The sequence below is a fragment of the Paramisgurnus dabryanus genome, chromosome 4, assembly GCF_030506205.2.
Source record: "Paramisgurnus dabryanus chromosome 4, PD_genome_1.1, whole genome shotgun sequence".
NCBI lineage: Eukaryota > Metazoa > Chordata > Actinopteri > Cypriniformes > Cobitidae > Paramisgurnus > Paramisgurnus dabryanus.
In genome coordinates this window covers 3,799,710-3,818,022 of record NC_133340.1, presented here as the reverse complement: position 1 = coordinate 3,818,022, position 18,313 = coordinate 3,799,710, and the positions used below count along the sequence as shown (strand labels likewise).

General features: G+C 35.8%; 1 protein-coding gene across 4 annotated transcripts in view; it reads right to left on the bottom strand.

The window, feature by feature from the left end:
- Window positions 1-1,914: 1,914 nt before the first annotated feature.
- Window positions 1,915-18,313, bottom strand: part of LOC135746834 (patatin-like phospholipase domain-containing protein 6) — a 31,603-nt gene continuing 15,204 nt past the window's right edge. For 2 of the 4 annotated variants that reach the window (XM_065265553.1, XM_065265556.1), the window contains exons 24-34: window positions 18,170-18,288; window positions 17,243-17,399; window positions 16,711-16,827; window positions 16,508-16,577; window positions 8,853-8,969; window positions 7,876-8,024; window positions 5,962-6,114; window positions 5,672-5,788; window positions 5,506-5,584; window positions 5,280-5,428; window positions 1,915-3,462 (exon numbers count right to left, since the gene is read on the bottom strand). In XM_065265553.1, coding sequence (XP_065121625.1) covers window positions 3,385-3,462; window positions 5,280-5,428; window positions 5,506-5,584; window positions 5,672-5,788; window positions 5,962-6,114; window positions 7,876-8,024; window positions 8,853-8,969; window positions 16,508-16,577; window positions 16,711-16,827; window positions 17,243-17,399; window positions 18,170-18,288 — 1,305 coding nt within the window. In that variant the 3' untranslated portion in view covers window positions 1,915-3,384. Of the gene's footprint in view, window positions 3,463-5,279; window positions 5,429-5,505; window positions 5,585-5,671; window positions 5,789-5,961; window positions 6,115-7,875; window positions 8,025-8,852; window positions 8,970-12,442; window positions 12,560-16,507; window positions 16,578-16,710; window positions 16,828-17,242; window positions 17,400-18,169; window positions 18,289-18,313 lie in introns of all 4 variants that reach the window. The other 2 variants (XM_065265554.1, XM_065265555.1) reach the window with 2 other exon arrangements.

Sequence of the window (18,313 nt, the reverse complement as noted above, 5' to 3'; positions counted from 1 at the left end):
CTGGAGATTGGGCTGGCCACTCCATTACATTAATTTTGTTGGTTTGGAACCAAGACTTTGCCCGTTTACTAGTGTGTTTTGGGTCATTGTCTTGTTGAAACAACCATTTCAAGGGCATGTCCTCTTCAGCATAGGGCAACATGACCTCTTCAAGTATTTTAACATATGCAAACTGATCCATGATCCCTGGTATGCGATAAATAGGCCCAACACCATAGTAGGAGAAACATGCCCATATCATGATGCTTGCACCTCCATGCTTCACTGTCTTCACTGTGTACTGTGGCTTGAATTCAGAGTTTGGGGGTCGTCTCACAAACTGCCTGTGGCCCTTGGACCCAAAAAGAACAATTTTACTCTCATCAGTCCACAAAATGTTCCTCCATTTCTCTTTAGGCCAGTTGATGTGTTCTTTGGCAAATTGTAACCTCTTCTGCACATGCCTTTTTTTTAACAGAGGGACTTAGCGGGGGATTCTTGAAAATAGATTAGCTTCACACAGACGTCTTCTAACTGTCACAGTACTTACAGGTAACTCCAGACTGTCTTTGATCATCCTGGAGGTGATCATTGGCTGAGCCTTTGCCATTCTGGTTATTCTTCTATCCATTTTGATGGTTGTCTTCGGTTTTCTTCCACGTCTCTCTGGTTTTGCTCTCCATTTTAAGGCATTGGAGATCATTTTAGCTGAACAGCCTATCATTTTTTGCACCTCTTTATAGGTTTTCCCCTCTCCAATCAACTTTTTAATCAAAGTACGCTGTTCTTCTGAACAATGTCTTGAACGACCCATTTTCCTCAGCTTTCAAATGCATGTTCAACAAGTGTTGGCTTCATCCTTAAATAGGGGCCACCTGATTCACACCTGTTTCTTCACAAAATTGATGACCTCAGTGATTGAATGCCACACTGCTATTTTTTTGAACACACCCCTTTCAACTAATTGCCCAATTGCACAGCCTTAAGAGCGTGCATATCATGAATGCTGGGTCTTGTTTGTTTTCTGAGAATCTACTGAACCTACTTACTCCAAACGAGTAGCAAAGAAGGCCCAATTTATTGCAGCCGATCCCAGTCATCCTTTGTGTTGCCAGTTTAAGCTACTTCCCTCAGGCCGTAGGTACTCCATGCCTAGATGCAGGTCAAACAGATTAAGAAATTCGTTCATCCCGACTTCTGTCTCGATTTTAAACACTTTGTCAGATCTGTTTTAAGGTATTTTTATTATGTGTGTGTATTAGGTTGTATTGTTGTGTGTTGTGCCTATGTGTTTTCTTATCTGCTGACTGTACAAATAATTGCCCCTCGGGGACAATAAAGTAACCTAACTAACTAACTTGTTTGCCACGTAGCAATAAAAAATATACTAAAAACCTTGATTATTCTGGTTAGTCACATTGTACTGCTATTATTTTGAACAAGACTGTATATATATATATATATATATATATATATATAGATAATGTATGATTATTGTGTATATGTGGTAAAAGTTGTTCTTACGTTTTTGAATACATTTAAAATAAAATTTAGTATGAAAGTTTTTGTTGAATCATGATTTGTAAGTTAAAACGTCCGTACGCACATTTTACGAACAAATTTGTGCGTACGCATGCTTAGTGAATGAGACCCAATGACTTCAATAGTAGGAGAAAAGAATATTATGAAAGTCAACGGGGCCTCTGATCGGTTTGGTTACAAATGTTCCTCAATATATCTTCCTTTGTGTACATCAAATGTATACAGTTTATAAGAACATGATGATGACACAATTTCTGTCCCTTTAATTAAGTGAATGAATATGCATTATTCATATGCATGACATATGGATCTAAACATTTGAATCACTTGACTTTCTTGTTTTGAATTAAGTTTTTTTTTTTTCATTTTAAATGTTTCAAAAGTGAGTCAGCATGACATTAAATAGGATTTTATTATTCATTAGGGTTTTTTAATTCTGCATTTAATTCTCTTTCAAGATTCACATATGACTCCACTGATTCTCAGAATTAGATGGTAAACATTCAAAATTAATATTCATTAGTGCAAATCAAGCAAAATAAGAAACATCATTTCATCTTCTCTTCTGTGTAATAAACCATTTTGATCTCTATGTTTTTGTTAAAAAGCAGTTAAAAAAAAAACAGTGGTAAAACAAGTAAATTAAATACAATTCAAATTCTCATGAACATAGAAAACAAGTTTCTGCATTCTGTGGCAAAGCAGAAGCGTCGAGGGATCTGGACATCTCAGTGACGTCTCAGGGGTTTTATACACCGATTATGGATTATAGTATTTAACATTGGTGAACATCAGGGATGATGACTTTTGGCTATGGAATAAACAGCCTCTGCTTTATAACTGGACTCTATACAGAAAGGCTGTTTCCCTTTATAATACAAATCCAACCTGCATCTATATCATCTGTTCTGTTCCCCTTTATGCTCTTTAAATGTGCAATAACAACATAAGACATCTGCCTCGACTACCTGAAGCACATTTTAAGATTTTTGGCATTTATGGGAAATTTTTAAGAAAACTTGCATCCTGTTCATTCCCTACCTCCCATCTTCCTCATCCTCATCTTACTGTCTACTTCAATCACTTCCTGTCTACCTCACTCGCATCCATAACTGTCTATTTCGCTCACTTCCTGTCAACCTGTCACACCGACTACCTCATTATTACCTCACTCTGTTTCTGTCTATACATCTCTTCCTTACTAAACCTGGCTGTCTACATACATTTGTTCCTGCAACTAAAATTAATTTTGTCTCAATTATTGATTTTAGCAATATGTGACATTTTAACGAATTATATTTTCTTTACGTTAAACCCTTTAATAATTCATTAATTAGTTAGTTTTTATTCCAAAAACTTTCTAAACCTTTATCCCTCTTCAAAACGAATTTTACAAAATGTTCCTAAAATCTTAAGTTAATCTTTTCCTGCTAACTTCAGGCTGTAGACAGTAGACACACACACACATGCACGCGCGCACACACACAGTGAAATTAAATTATAGACATATTGCTTAAAGTCCTACTAGTGTTGTATGGAAATATTCTTTTATCATCCGAAATGTTTGTTGCCATAACATGCTGAAAAATTATCTCACAGACTGTTTTCCACTTTTTGGGTCCACTGAATTCACGGTGGGTCCCCAGAGTCCCTTGCCTCTGTATAGTCTTTGAGCCCAAAAATCCAAACGGCAAAACAACATTAGTGGGAGTCAATGTTTTGGTGACGTAGTGAAGAAGAAGTCTGTAAAACAGTATCTTTGGTGACTTCCCAAATCAACTGAAATCAAGCTTTCACTTCTGCACCCTTCCAGGCCCTCACGTGTCTTGATTTAATGACCTTTGACCTCTACATTCTGTCCATTCAGCAATCTGAGGCTTCAGAAAAGACATTGGACCTCCTGGTGATGGTCTTCCTCTGACGCACTGTCTTGTCCTCATCCTACATCCAAATTATAGGGAAACATAATTAATAAATAATTATACATTTTTTGGTTCAGAAAATGCGTTTAGTATATATTTGACCCTGCACTGCAAAAAATTATTTTCAAGAAAAAAAATCTTAGTATTTTTGTCTTGTTTTCAGTAAAAATATCTAAAAATTCTTAAATTAAAATGCTTTTTCTTAATGAGCAAAATGACCCAAGAAAATAAGTCTAGTTTTTAGACCAAAAATATAAAATTTAAGTGATTTTATGCATAAAACAAGCAAAAAATCTGCCAATAGGGTAAGCAAAAAAATCTTGAACATTTTTCTTAAACACTAAATTCAATTTTTTTGCTTGTTTTATGCACAAAATCATTTAATTTTATATTTTTGGTCTTTATAGACTTATTTTCTATGGTCGTTTTGCTCATCAAGATAAAGCATCTTGATTTAAGAATTTTTATAAAGTTTTACTAAAAACAAGACAAAAATACAAAGAAATCTTTTCGTGAGAATCATTTTTTGCAGTGTGTCTGTGAAATCCATCTAAAGTCTTGTAATCTATTTATGAGATTTGGATCCTCAAAGCTTATTTGATTTCAATGACTGACATGACCTTACGCAGTCAATATTAAAGACATCAAAGTTCTATCTTCACAGAATGTCCTTTACATTTATTTATCATAAGGGTCAAATGTATAGTAATTATAGACCAATTTAGAGTAGACGTCACAGTTACGTCACTGCAAGCTGTGCGCGCAATGCGGTTGCAGAAAAAGAGTGGAAATGAATTAGACACGAGTGAAAAGAGCAAGATAACTCACTAGAAAATGTCCTGTTGTGCTGTTAAGTGTCAGAATAATAATGCCAAAAAAGATGGCTTTCATTTTTATAAAATACCATCGTCGAAGACATAATTTGAAGATAAACGTAGGTGTTTATGATTACAATAAGCCCTTAAACGGACAGAATGGAGCGAGGAAATCATCTGGAAATCTTTTAATAATTAGAATAGAAAATAAGTAGAGAAGATATCTGGTGTTCTATCGAAGTCTGTTCCCTCCATGTGTTTCTTATAGCGCTTTTATCACGTTACAATTATAATTTATTCAGAATAATTGTTTTGTTTATACTGAAAAAGCAATAATATCACAATTTTTTATATTTCATAATTTTTTCGTTTTCTATTATTTCTTTTTATTTCCTTATATCTTAGCTTATGTCTTCTTCCTGTTCTAAAATTATTATGTTTACATACTTAATAAATATATAAATATAGCACACCCACACACACACATGATGTAAAGTGTTATTAATATATAAACAGGCCTTTTTAATGTATGTTTAAACATAATACTTTTATAATAGTTTTAGAACAAACACGTAAGATAAATATAAGGAAGAGATAGAAAACAGGAAAATTATGAAATATTTAATAAACGCTATTATATATAATACATGATAGTATTGCTTTTATATGTACTTTAGCGATTCAGACTGTAAAAATAATTGATTTAGCAAAAAAGAACAATACATATACATTACATACATGCATATCAGTAGCCAAGCCATTTAAACTTTTTATCTATCTAAAAAATAAACGTAACGTGATTTAAACGCTATAAGAAACATTGCACTAAAGGGAAACATAGGGAAATCAGACTTCGACAGAACACCGGATCCATAAAAATCACGGTTTAATGCTAAAACACTTCACAACCCTACTGTGGAGCAGTCACTTTCTGCAACCAGTTTGGCTCCGCCCACAAAAAAACGTCATCTCTGTTTACAAACATGAAATTGGTCTATAATTAGTGCTTGGATATCCCGACCGTCGTGAAAACCCCGTTTGGGCCCCATTCTCCTGGAGACTGGTCCTCTGGGTCTTCAGTCTCCTCTTCCTCCTCTTCTTCACACTCCTCTTCTCGCACCGTGTCCATCCCATCTTCCTCATACTCGGTTGCATAATCGGACTCTTCTGCTAGACACACAAAAAAAGTAAGGTCAAGGAAAAAGCTCTGAACAAAATCAAAGACTTGAAGTTCTTTAATAACTGACCATCGGCTCCCAAGTAGCTCTGCACGGGTTCAATCCTCGACACGATCTCAGCCAGATCAGTGAAATCTGCACTAGGACACTGAAACAAACGACAACAAAACACAATAATGTTTGCATTGAAATGTAATGGGTAATATAAGTACACGATATACAGGGAAGTACTCACATCACACTTCTTGCTGTCATTATAATCGGCTGATCTATGGTCCTTTAGCATGTTTTCAATGATGTCCCCACGAGCACATTCAGTAAACACAAGTTTACCATGCTGGTAACCCACATCCTGAGAGAGAAAATATGGTAAAAGATCATCTATTATTTTTTATATAAGCTATATTGTTAGAAATCGCATTAAATATATAATCTGAATAAATATATATAAGGACTATAAAGATCTTTAAAATGATCTCTGCCTGACAAATAAAATACAGAACATATATTCCCAAAAGTTCTCACATAGATTTCATCAAATTTCCCAAAGTCCATGGTCTTAAAGCGGTCGATGGGTGGGCGAATGTACTCGCAGTAGGCGCTGTTTTTGACCACCTCCAGCTGCCGCACACAGGACACGTAGGCCAAACGCGACTGAATTTCAGCCATATCGGGCACCTAGGACAGAGGAAACCCCACGCTCATGTATGGTTTGAAAATCATGTCCTAGTATCTTTATCTGGGAATAATAAATGTTAATCAAGTGTAGCTCTCAAATGGGGTTTGATGAACTTTAAGGGGTCCATCATGGACCTTGCACACAAATCTAATTCACTTTTTTACAAAAAAAAAAGGTAAAAATATGCACCCCGGTCAATGACGTGACGTTAATTATTTTGTGTCCATATGGTTCAATTAAATGTAAAAGGGTTAAAATTTAAAAATTAATTTGCATACTTTCTCTTTTAAAGGACAAAGTCAAAAATTTCTGGTTTTATTTCATTTTGAAAGAATATTTGGGGGGTAATTTCAAAAATGTCAGTGTGGTGTAACCGGTCTGTGTCAATTGGTGTAACTAGTAATTTTTTTAATGAAAATATAAATATATTCATAAAAATTGTGGAATAAAATATAATAATCTAGTTTAGTGTAATATGAATTTTTTTTAACATACATTTTTACATCATTTGTCAAAAATTATTTAGAAAACAGAGCTGTTTTTAGCTTATCTGGACAAATATTACAAAACGCATTAAAATTTACATTCAAAAATAACAAATACAATTATATTTTAAAATTATTTTTTATAATTACACTTACATGCCATCAAGGTGGATAAAATATTTAATATTTCTCATTCTTTGGCGCAATTGGTGGTTACACCTTTTGACATTTTCAGGTCCATTTCATAAAAATGTGGCAAATGTCATTTTTTATTGCATAAAATTAACATAAATACACTATGTGCATTGAAATAAACCTGATGCATGCTTTTAAAACAAGTTTTTTAAAAGGATTTTTGAATTTCCATTTTTTTTCTGACCCAGTACTGGGATTGATCCTTTGAAAAAGTACACCTTTTGACCTAAGGACCTGATATTAGTATCTCAAAGGTACATATTGGTACCCAATGTATACATACCTGTACCTAATGATACATTTTTGGACCTAAGGGTACTGTCACAGTGACAGAACAGGTAAATATATTGAACATACAGTGTTGATTAAAATAATCAATGAAAAGATTAAACTAAATAAAAATTCTGTCATCATTTACCCTCTCAGAAATAAAGGTACAAAATTGTACCTTTTTTGCCTCTGGGGCTGTACCCTTTCAAAAAGTACAGCTTTGCACCGAAGGATTTCATTTTAGTACCTCAGAAGTACATTTTGGGACCAAAGAGAGCTTATTAGTACCTCAAAAATACATATTAATATCTCAAAGGTACATATTGGTACTTAATGTTTACATATCTGTACCTAATGGTCCATACAATGACCTTTTTAAAGGGTGCTGCCCCACTGACAGCTAGGGTACATATTTTGACTCTTTTCTAACAATGTAGGTGTGGTAATCTACCAACATTTTTTCTGTTTTGTATTCCTGTAAAGGTATTAGGGTACAGCCCCAGTGACAGAAAAGATACAATTTTGTACCTTTATTTCTGACAGTGTACTCACTCTCATGTTGTTACAAACCTGTATAATTTCTTTTTTCTGATAAACACAATGGAAGATATCTTGTGTTATGTTTGTAACCAAACCCCATTGATTTCCATAGTAGGAAAAAGAATACTATGGAAGTCGATGGGGCTTCTGATCGATTTGAATGATGACAGAATTTTCATTTTTGGGTGAACTATCTCTTAAATTGCAAAAAGTAATGAATCAAGTGCTACAAAAATACAAACTAGCATACTAATATCCCATAATACTCACCTTCACTTTCTCTGCCCACGGGTTAATTCGTTTCCACAGGAGCCACCAGCCAGAGAGGCAGTCGCCATAGTTACAGAGATCAGTCTCATCCTGACTGCCCACATCAATGGCGATGACTGTTTTTGCACCCATGTTTCGAGCAATGTCCGCTGCAGGAGTGCCAATGCCAAAACACACACACGCACGCACGCACGCACGCACGCACACACACACACACACACACACACACACACACACACAAAGACAGACATCCACAGGGTAGCAGGAACAATCAAAGCACTGTTAATATTTCATCTGAACTCTGTATGTGGCATTTTTAACAACAAAAATTAAAACTAGCATAATTGCAGAGTACACATGCAAAAAATTTCACACCAAAAATTAAGATCTTCGGTTGAAATGCAACACATGAACTTCAATCTTTCTATCTGTTACTTTGTGTTGCATTGCAAACTTAAAGACATTAGGACTTTGCTGTTTGGTGATTTTTTTATCTATTTTTATATCTTATTTCTTTTTGAAAGTTTGAATATGTAAAATGTATAAGCATTGATTAAATCAAACTTTTTTATAATAATACAATAAAAAGCTTTAAAATCCCACTTTAACCCCAAATTGCACACCAGACAGCAATATCATTTATAATCCGATCAATGTTTCATTTTTTAAAGAGGACGATGTGGATTAGAGGTCATAAAACAGACCGTCTTCATCCACACCACCTGATCCCTGCAAAACTTTATCCATTTGTGTCTCTGTGCAAACTCATTTCATGTACCATTAAAATGTGCTGGATTTTTCCCAGATGCCCAATTGACTTTTCAACATTTTCAAATAGATACAAATTCAAATGGATAAAGTTAAACCACTCACTCTACCCTGAAAACTTAGAGCAACATTGCTCTACAAAACCTAAATTTAGCACTTATCCAGATTTTGTTTCGGGTCCCAGTGCCCTTCCTAAAGGGCGTACTTGCCTGGCAGATTGTTGATGTATCCTCCGTCCATGAGCAGATTTCCATCTTTGGGGTCGCAGAGGGGTGGCAGATACCCGGAAAGGGTCATGCTCGCCCTGACATAACGCCACAGAGAGCCTACCACACCAGGAGGGGGATAATAACCTCTTAATAACGTCTAGAAAACGTAGAAATAACGTCCCAGCAACGTTCGGAAGCGATGCTAAAGTCACATTTTTAGTTAGCAGCGCACAGACCAGCAGGGAGAGACAGTGATGGTCACCCCAAGGACGATGTGCGTGATTTGGTTCGGCTCACCTCGAGTGAGGTAAATAGGAATGACTTATCTTTCATACAGCCCTTACTTCTCAAAATACTGTATTTGTTTTTGGTTTTTTTGAAGAAATTAGGAGGGCAATGTTTTACAGACGTTTCATGATTTCATTTTTGCAGACAGATTTGAGGAGACAGTGTGAAAGACAAGTCGAAGTGAACGTTTTGGGCACTGCCAGCCTCTCTCAGCCTGCAGTGCGACCCTCGACCAGCAGGTGTCAGGAGAGGCACGGCAAGTGGCATGGGTTGGAAGGAGAGAGAGAAAATCGAGAGAGGCAGGTGCATTCAGCATCTGTTGCTCTTAAAGCGATACTCCAGGCAAATATCAAAATAATCCCATGATTTAGTCTCCCTCGAGCAATCTGAGATACAAATGTCCATCATCCTTCAGACGAATACATTTGGAGTAAATGTCATTGCTCTTCCAAGCTTTATAATGGTAGAAAACAGGGATCAGGGAACAACTTCTGACTTTAAACCCTCACAGAGGTAATCCACACGGCTCCAAGGGGTTAATAAAGATCTTATGCGCGTAAATGATGGAATTTTGTAACAAAACAAAAAAATCCATATTTATATCCATATGTATATTTAGTGCATTTGATGCGATATTGTAAAAAAAACATAATTTAAACTTTATATACTTTATATATATATATATATATATATACACTATAACTAACTAAATTATATATATATATATATATTTAAAGTATATAAAGTTTAAATTATGTTTTTTTTACAATATCGCATCAAATGCACTAAATATACATATGGATATATATATATATATATATATATATATATATATATATACATATGGATATATATATATATATATATATATATATATATATATATATATATTTAAAGTATATAAAGTTTAAATTATGTTTTTTTTACAATATCGCATCAAATGCACTAAATATACATATGGATATATATATATATATGTATATATATATATTTTTTTTTTTTTTTTTTTAAAGTATATAAAGTTTAAATTATGTTTTTTTTTACAATATCGCATCAAATGCACTAAATATACATATGGATATATATATATATATATGTATATATATATATATTTTTTTTTTTTTTTAAAGTATATAAAGTTTAAATAATGTTTTTTTTACAATATTGCATCAAATGCACTTTTTTGGGCTTCAAAGTTAAAAGTTGTTCCCTTATCCCCGTTTTCCACTTTTATAAGCTTGGACGAGCAAGGCCATTTACTAAAATAACTCTGTAAGATGATGGACATGTGTATCTCGGATAGCTTGAGGGCGAGTCAATTATCGGGTAATTTTGAAATTTGCCTAAAGTATCACTTTAAAGCAAAAGTGTATCCACTGAAAAATATAAAACAAAATAGAAACATTATAGTATAATAGTGCTGTAGGATCCAGAATGACAATTCACCTTACCCTCGCTTTCATTAATACCGTGATATGAAATGAACAACCGCATATAAAGGCAGTGATAGGCATGCAGCCACATGCACACAAAACAAAGTGCTGATGATAGACAAGCCCAGTGTAGAGGGAAAGGACATACAACAACCTGAACAGGCACAATATAAACGGGAGGTAGAATAAAGAAACAATGGTCTGAACAAAATTAAATATGAATTAAATTGGCATACGTCTAAAAAAGCAGCAGGAAGTCACAAAAAGCATCAACATTGTGCTTCTATAGTTGCAACCATATGCAAACCAGTTTGCTTAAGATTTGCATATGGACTGGTTTAGCCAGACCCACTAGAGACAATCCTTCGACCTAACAATCATGTTACCAGACCACTCATATTCCATTAATTTTAAAATTACAGTCGAAACTAAAACATCATAGGAAGAGTTTGGTTCCAAAACGCGACAAATAGCAAAATCAGTATTGTATCTGGTCAGTATTAAAAAGTTAATTCTTAATTTTATGCAAAATCCGATATCCGCGTGTTATTCTTTCATCTTTCCTCCCTTTTTTCCAAACCGCGACAAATGCCAGTCCTCCTTCTCTGCAGAATGCAATAAATCCGCCCAACAAATCACAGCGCATCATTTCACGCTTTGTAAACAATAATGGCGGCATGTTGAATACACACAGAATCCTAGTTTTCCTCATCTACTTTGTACTTCATGATCAACAAACAAACAAAAATAAAATAATACTTTTGATGGCATTGATAAACCTGTGGTGGTTTTCGGTGACGGTGAAGAAACGTGAGCCACCAAAATCGAATAATTTCTGCGAGAGGCACTCGGGAGACAAAAAAATGCCGCCTGTTGTTTGTTCTCCCGACAGCATGAAGCTTTTGTCATGCTAACACATTGACCCCAGGGGATCTTTTGGAAAACTTTCCATTATCAAGCAGGACCAAAACATTTTACAGCTGATCCCTGTCAATAAAGTTCAGCGACGACGTCCCAAGTATAACAGCAGCAATGACAGTGTTCTTAATATGACAAAGTAATTATTTTGATTAATGCCATTAATGTTTATTTTTTATTAGTGTATACCACTAGTCAACTAAATGAATATAACATGGCAAAGATGAATGCAAATTTATATTTTGAATCAATAGATTTATAGCATTTTGAAAAAAAACTTTTTTCATTGCATTTTGCAGAAAAAATAATCAATTTTTATAATAAATCTTTGAAAATCAAATCATGGATTTGATTTTTTAATATTAATATAACCTAAAGATGCTATGTGAAAGTTTGTAACAGAAAATAGTGGTTTTCATCTTGTCACTTTCTTGGTATAGAAAACACATTTTTACCCAAATTAGTCAAAATGGATTTATTGCGTTTTGGAACCAAACTCTTCATATATAGTTTTTGTTGCTCTACAAATGATTTGCATGAGCCGCATTGATTCAAATATGTAAATGTTGAATAAATTATGGACATTTTCTAGGCTAATTCCAACCAATACTTGGGTTGTCTATATTTTACCCAGCGATGGCTTGAATCAACCCGGGTTGATTTGATTAATTCGTTTTAAGGGTGCAACCCCACCAAAACATGTTCCAGTGAGATCCTACCCAATATATTTTATCATGGTTCTGAAGGCACGGTCTCTCTCCTCTCTACTAAACGTTTTTCCTTCCAAGCCATGAGATCCCAATGTAAAATGTAAATTTTTTTGAAACAGTAAACAATCAAAAGCACAGGGTAACTGAGTGGTCGCAGGGATTTTGGTGAAACTTCTTTTCTAAACCTCCTGTTGGTTTCTGGAGGTCGGTAGAGTGGGAAAATGAGGGACGGGATCCTGACCTGGGACATTGTTAACATAGCAACCGTCCACGAGGAGGTGACCGTCCTTAGGGTCGCAGAGAGGAGGCAGATAAGGGGTATAGGAGGCACTGGCTCTAACATAGCGCCACACACAGCCTGGCAAAATGAAGATGAGAGTAAATCAAAACTGGACAAGACGTGGAGACAAAGAGAGAGAGCGAGAGAGAGAAAGGGGGGCAGTAAACAACATGAAGCAAATGCGTGAGAATGAAAGGATGGGGCATCTTTAGGTCGCCCCTTCTGTAGCTTTAAAAAAAAAATCAAGCCAAAATCTGTGACCATCACACATCAATTTACATTAGTTTAACTATAAAAAAAGTATGCATGGAAATAAAAGTATCTATGTCATGCTATATTGGACACATGAAGAGTTTAAAAGTGTTAAATCCGGATTATAGTCTGTTTTTTACGTGTACGTAGGCGCATAGTCGAACGCGTAACCTTGCAAAGTATAGTTTATTTAAAGGGCTAGTTCAACCAAAAATGTTGTTTCAAACTCATAAGACCTCCGTTCCTCTACAGAACACAGTTTAAGATGTATTATATTTAGTCCGAGAGCTTGTTGACCCTTCATTGAAAATCTATGTACGGTATACTGTCCATGTCCAGAAAGGTAATAAAACATCACTAAAGTAGTCCATGTGACATCAGTGATTCAGTTAGAATGTGTGTCCAAAATGTGTCCAAAAATAACAAAAATTACAACTTGTTTCAGCATTGTCTTCTCTTCCGCGTCTGTTGTGAAGCGCATGCGCGAGACTAAAGTCACGTGACTGCAGTGACGCGGATGACGTGTTATCCTCAGACATGTTTGCGAAGTTTTTTTTTTCAAACTCACAGCTTGCGTCTCCCTCAAACTGTAAACGAAGCCCGCCCGCACAAAAAAACCCCAGCTGGGGCGCACCAGATAACACGTCAGCCGCGTCACTTCAGTCACGTGACTTTAGTCTTGCGCGTGCGCTTCATAAAAGTGAAGGGTCAAAAAGCTCTCGGACTAAATATAAAACATCTTAAACGAAGTTCTGAACTTGAGGTCTTACGAGTTTGGAACGACATGAGGGTGAGTCATTAATGACATTATTTTCATTTTTGGGTGAACTATCCCTTTAACTCATACGTGTAAACAAACATTCGATGCATGCGCATTGCAACAAAATGCAATGCATCTCCTGGGCTACATACTACATTCTCTTATAGGCGGATGCGTGACCTACACATACAATGCATGTGGGGTTTCAAAATTCATGCGCATTGTACGTGGACCCACGGGTACACGTAGAAAATTGACTATACTTCGGCCTTTAGGTGTTATGACACACACATGACATTAATGAGAAGAGTTGCTATGATAGCAGTGGGTTTATTGTGGGACAATTGATTTTTATAACCACTCACGCAAAGATGAAAGGTTTAGTGGTCTACTGATATGCAAGTACAAATCATCTTGTGCTGATATTTACTACAACACTCTGTGTCAGAATAACCCTGTCAAAGTAAATTTTATGATAACGATCGAAGGACTGTACATACTGTACATGAGTTAATACAGCTACTGTATGTAGGAAACTGGCTGGCTGGGTCAATGGTTATATGATTGCCCAACCAAGTGTTTATACAGAGCTATTCATATACCTGACGGCGTTAACGCTTTTCATTTACTTTGAATGGATGACGTCATGTGTTGCCGAACTGAATTGTGGATCCGTCGACATTGCGTCACATTGATTGAATATTACGGTTCTTGCGATATAGAAACGGGCAGGTAAGATACTGTATGTTAAGATGTTTGTCATGTAATTCCTTCTTTGTGTGGTGGTGTGATGTTTAAACAACGCTATGAGAACAGCAGGAACAGGACATGGTATTAACAGGATGGGGTTAAGCACAAAGGTGATGCGTTCTGGATCCTACAGATGTCACTACCAGGAGTTTAACCCTTTACAATAGCAAAAGGTGTTTACAGGCATTTGATATGCAACAGAAGGAAAACAATAAGAGAGATAAAGATGTATGAAAGGGGTAATGATAAAACATTTGCCTGATCTACGACACAGAAGCAGATTGAGATGGCAGATTGGACAGGAGGGAAACAGACAGTAATGTTTTACAGAAGGAAAAGGCAGAGACGAGCTTTGTCCTTGCAGTCAGACATGCAAAACGGGGCTAAAATGCATTTGGGCTAGCAGGGGTGACCATATGACCATCATACGGCCTCTAAATCCAGTGGGTCAGAAAATTACCTAAGCAAATCTTAATTTAACATTAACATGATTAATTTTATGAGAGATAGAAACTTACATTACATCTTTTCTAAATTTGAAGTGTGCCAGGATTTAGAGATGCATGATAGCCATTTGTCAATCCAAAGTCATTAGTAATACAACAAGTAATGCATCTCATGTGAAGTAAGTAAACAGGAACTTGCAGTTTCCGTGCGTTTCCAACAAACCATCACTTATTGCACACTTCACAAGCCACAAGCACCATTAGCTTCACTTAATTTCAATGCAATGATTCATCAGTTACTTTTTAACTCTTATATAAACACAAACAAAAGAAAATAAAACAACCTGATTTAGTACTCCAAGATGCTTACACTTACAATCTGTTATGTTATAGAAAACTGTATATATATAAAATACTCAGAAATTTCCCAACTATTGAGAGGTTTTATTTTATTAATGCAAAAAATTATAAATATATTACAAAAAATATTATTTTGGGTTGGTTTTCCAGACAGGCTTAAGCCTAATCACAGACTAAAATGCATGTTTGAGCTGTGTTAACTAAAAATAGCTTGTGTTGACATTTCTTAACATATATCAGTGCAAAAGTTTTGTCTTAAGAAGTTTTTTGGAAAGTATGTTTATAAAAACAACTTAAATGTCCTAATATAACTAAGGCCTAGTCCTAAGGCCTGGTTTCACAGACAAGGCTTAGCTAAAGCCAGGACTAGGCCTTAGTTAAATTAGGATCCTTAAAGGTACATTCCACTTTTTTTTGAAAATATGCTCATTTTCCAGCTCCCCTAGAGTTAAATATTAGATTTTTACCATTTTGACCGAGCTGATCTCCGGGTCTGGCGCTAGCACTTTTAGCATAGCTTAGCACAATCCATTGAATCTGATTAGACCGTTAGCATTGCGCTAAAAAATAACCAAAGAGTTTTGATATTTTTCCTGTTTAAAACTTGACTCTTCTGTAGTTACATGGTGTACTAAGACTGACGGAAAATTAAAAGTTGCGATTTTCTAGGCAGATATGGCTAGGAACTATACTCTCATTCTGGCGTAATAATCAAGGACTTGCTGATGTAACATGGCTGCAGCAGGCGTAGTGATATTACGCGAAAATAGTCCCCTACTATTGAAAGTAACCAAGTGGACTATTTTCTGGCAGTGCGTAATATCACTACGCCTGCTGCAGCAATGTTACATCAGCAAGTCCTTGATTATTACGCCAGAATGAGAGTATAGTTCCTAGCCATATCTGCCTAGAAAATTGCTACTTTTAATTTTCTGTCGGTCTTAGTACACGATGTAACTACAGAAGAGTCAAGTTTTAAATAAAGAAAATATCGAAACTCTTTGGTTATTTTTTAGAGCGATGCTAATGGTCTAATCAGATTCAATGGATTGTGCTAAGTTATGCTAAGTGCTAGCGCCAGACCCGGAGATCAGCTGAATGGATTCCAAAACTGTAAGAATTAAATGTTTAACTCTAGGGAAGCTGGAAAATGAGCATATTTTCAAAAAGGTAGAATGTCCCTTTAAGCCTTTTTTTTAATAAACATTCCTTAGAAAAAGACATTACTGGTGTTTATCTTGAGACAAATCAATGGCACTGGCATTTTTTAAGGTCTGTCTGAGCACGTTATTATTAGTTGAGACATTAAGACATTAGCCTTAAGCCTTTTCTGTGAAACTAGGTGTTATTATATTATTAATAATCGATTAATTCCAAAACTAACACGTCCCTAACACAGACCCTTGGTGAACCCCTAAAACAGGAAGTGAATGGGAACATAGTTCTGTCATCACTCACCATCTTTATGAACCCGCATAGCAGACGCTGTGATGTCTGTGGTCACGTTGAAGTACGGAAGCCACAAGTCCTACGAATAAGAGGAAGACGAACACATGAAATGTTTGCATTTTCTTTGCATGTGACCATCTTTCTTTATCACAGCAGCTGCAATGCAGAAACAATAATAATGACAAAGCAGTTCAACTGCGGTGACCTCTCACCTCAATTTGTTTCTCCTCAAACACTTTGGAGACGCTGGTGTTAAAGGCGGAGCCGGAGAACATGGACGTGATTGGATAAGTCAGATCAAGAACCGTTTTGAATACAGAGTTCATGGCCTGGATGCAAGAGAAACGAGTTAAATAAAATCTTTTTGATTAGATTATGATTTCTAATTATAGGTGGTTTCCAGGACAGGGCTTATCCTAGTCCCAGACTAAAATGCATGTTTGAGCTGCCTTAATTTAAAATCTATCAATGCCATTGTTTTGTCTCAAGATGCACACCAGTATTGTTTTTTGCAAGGTATATTTGTAAAAACTACCCAAATTTCCTTATATAACCAAAGCCTAGTTCTGGATTAATTTAAACCCTGTTTGAGAAACTGCCCCATTGAGATCCTCTGTTTGATCTGAAATCTGTTGTGCTGCATCTGTTTAACTATAATCTCATAAGCTTATTTCCACCCTTATACATTAGTTTTCAGTCCAGCTCATAGGGTACTCTCAACAGGACTGACAGCATGGACATTACCTTGGACCACTCTCTCGCCCTTTGCTTGACCCGAACAGCACTCCTCTCTTCGGCGTACAAAGCACCAATGAATGAGCCAATGGATGTTCCTCCTACTATGTCAATGGGAATCCCTGTATCTTCCATGGCTTTGATGACACCAACATGAGAACAGCCCCTAAGATTTAAAAAGAGTTACAAAGGGTTAAATACAGTACAGCAAGTGTGATCATGCAATATAAAAGGCAAATACATACAAGTCGGGAATGTTTCACACTGACCAAAAAATGCAGTGCATGCCCTATCAAAACATTGCTATGTTTGTTTAAGTATCCCAGCAATCCAAATAAAAGGAACACTGGCACTATACTTTTAGTTTGGGAAGGGATTATCTGTTTCGGAAAGTGTTTATAGAAAAAAAATTACTTTAATGTTTGCATTTTAAAGGGAAATTCCACTTTTTTTTTTAAATAGCTCATTTTCCAGCTCCCCTAGAGTTAAACATTAGATTCTTACCGTTTTGGAATCCATTCAGCCAAACTCTGGGTCTGGCGCTAGCACTTTTAGCATAGCTTAGCACAATCCATTGAATCTGATTAGACCATTAGCATGGCGCTAAAAATAACCAAAGAGTTTCAATATTTTTCTTTCAATAACAGGGGACTATTTTCAGGCACTGCAAAATATCACTACAAAAAATATTGAAACTTATATTATATTAAATATTGGTTATTTTTAGCGCGATGCTAATGGTCTAATCCGATTCAATGGATTGTGCTAAGCTATGCTAAAAGTGCTAGCGCCAGACCTGGAGATCAGCTGAATGGATTCCAAAACGGGAAGAATCAAATCTTTAACTCTAGGGGAGCTGAAAAATTAGCACATTTTCAAAAAAAGTGGAATGTCCCTTTAACTACAGTATATTAAATGTGCTGGGTTCTTACTCACCTGGCTCCGCCTCCCCCCAACACGAGAGCAATGCTGTTCCCCGTGAGCACCCTGGCTAGCCGTGAGAAATCGCTGTGTCTATCCGCGGTCTTCTCAAAAACCTTTTCATACACCTCTCTCTGAAATAAAAGCAAACAAAGTGTA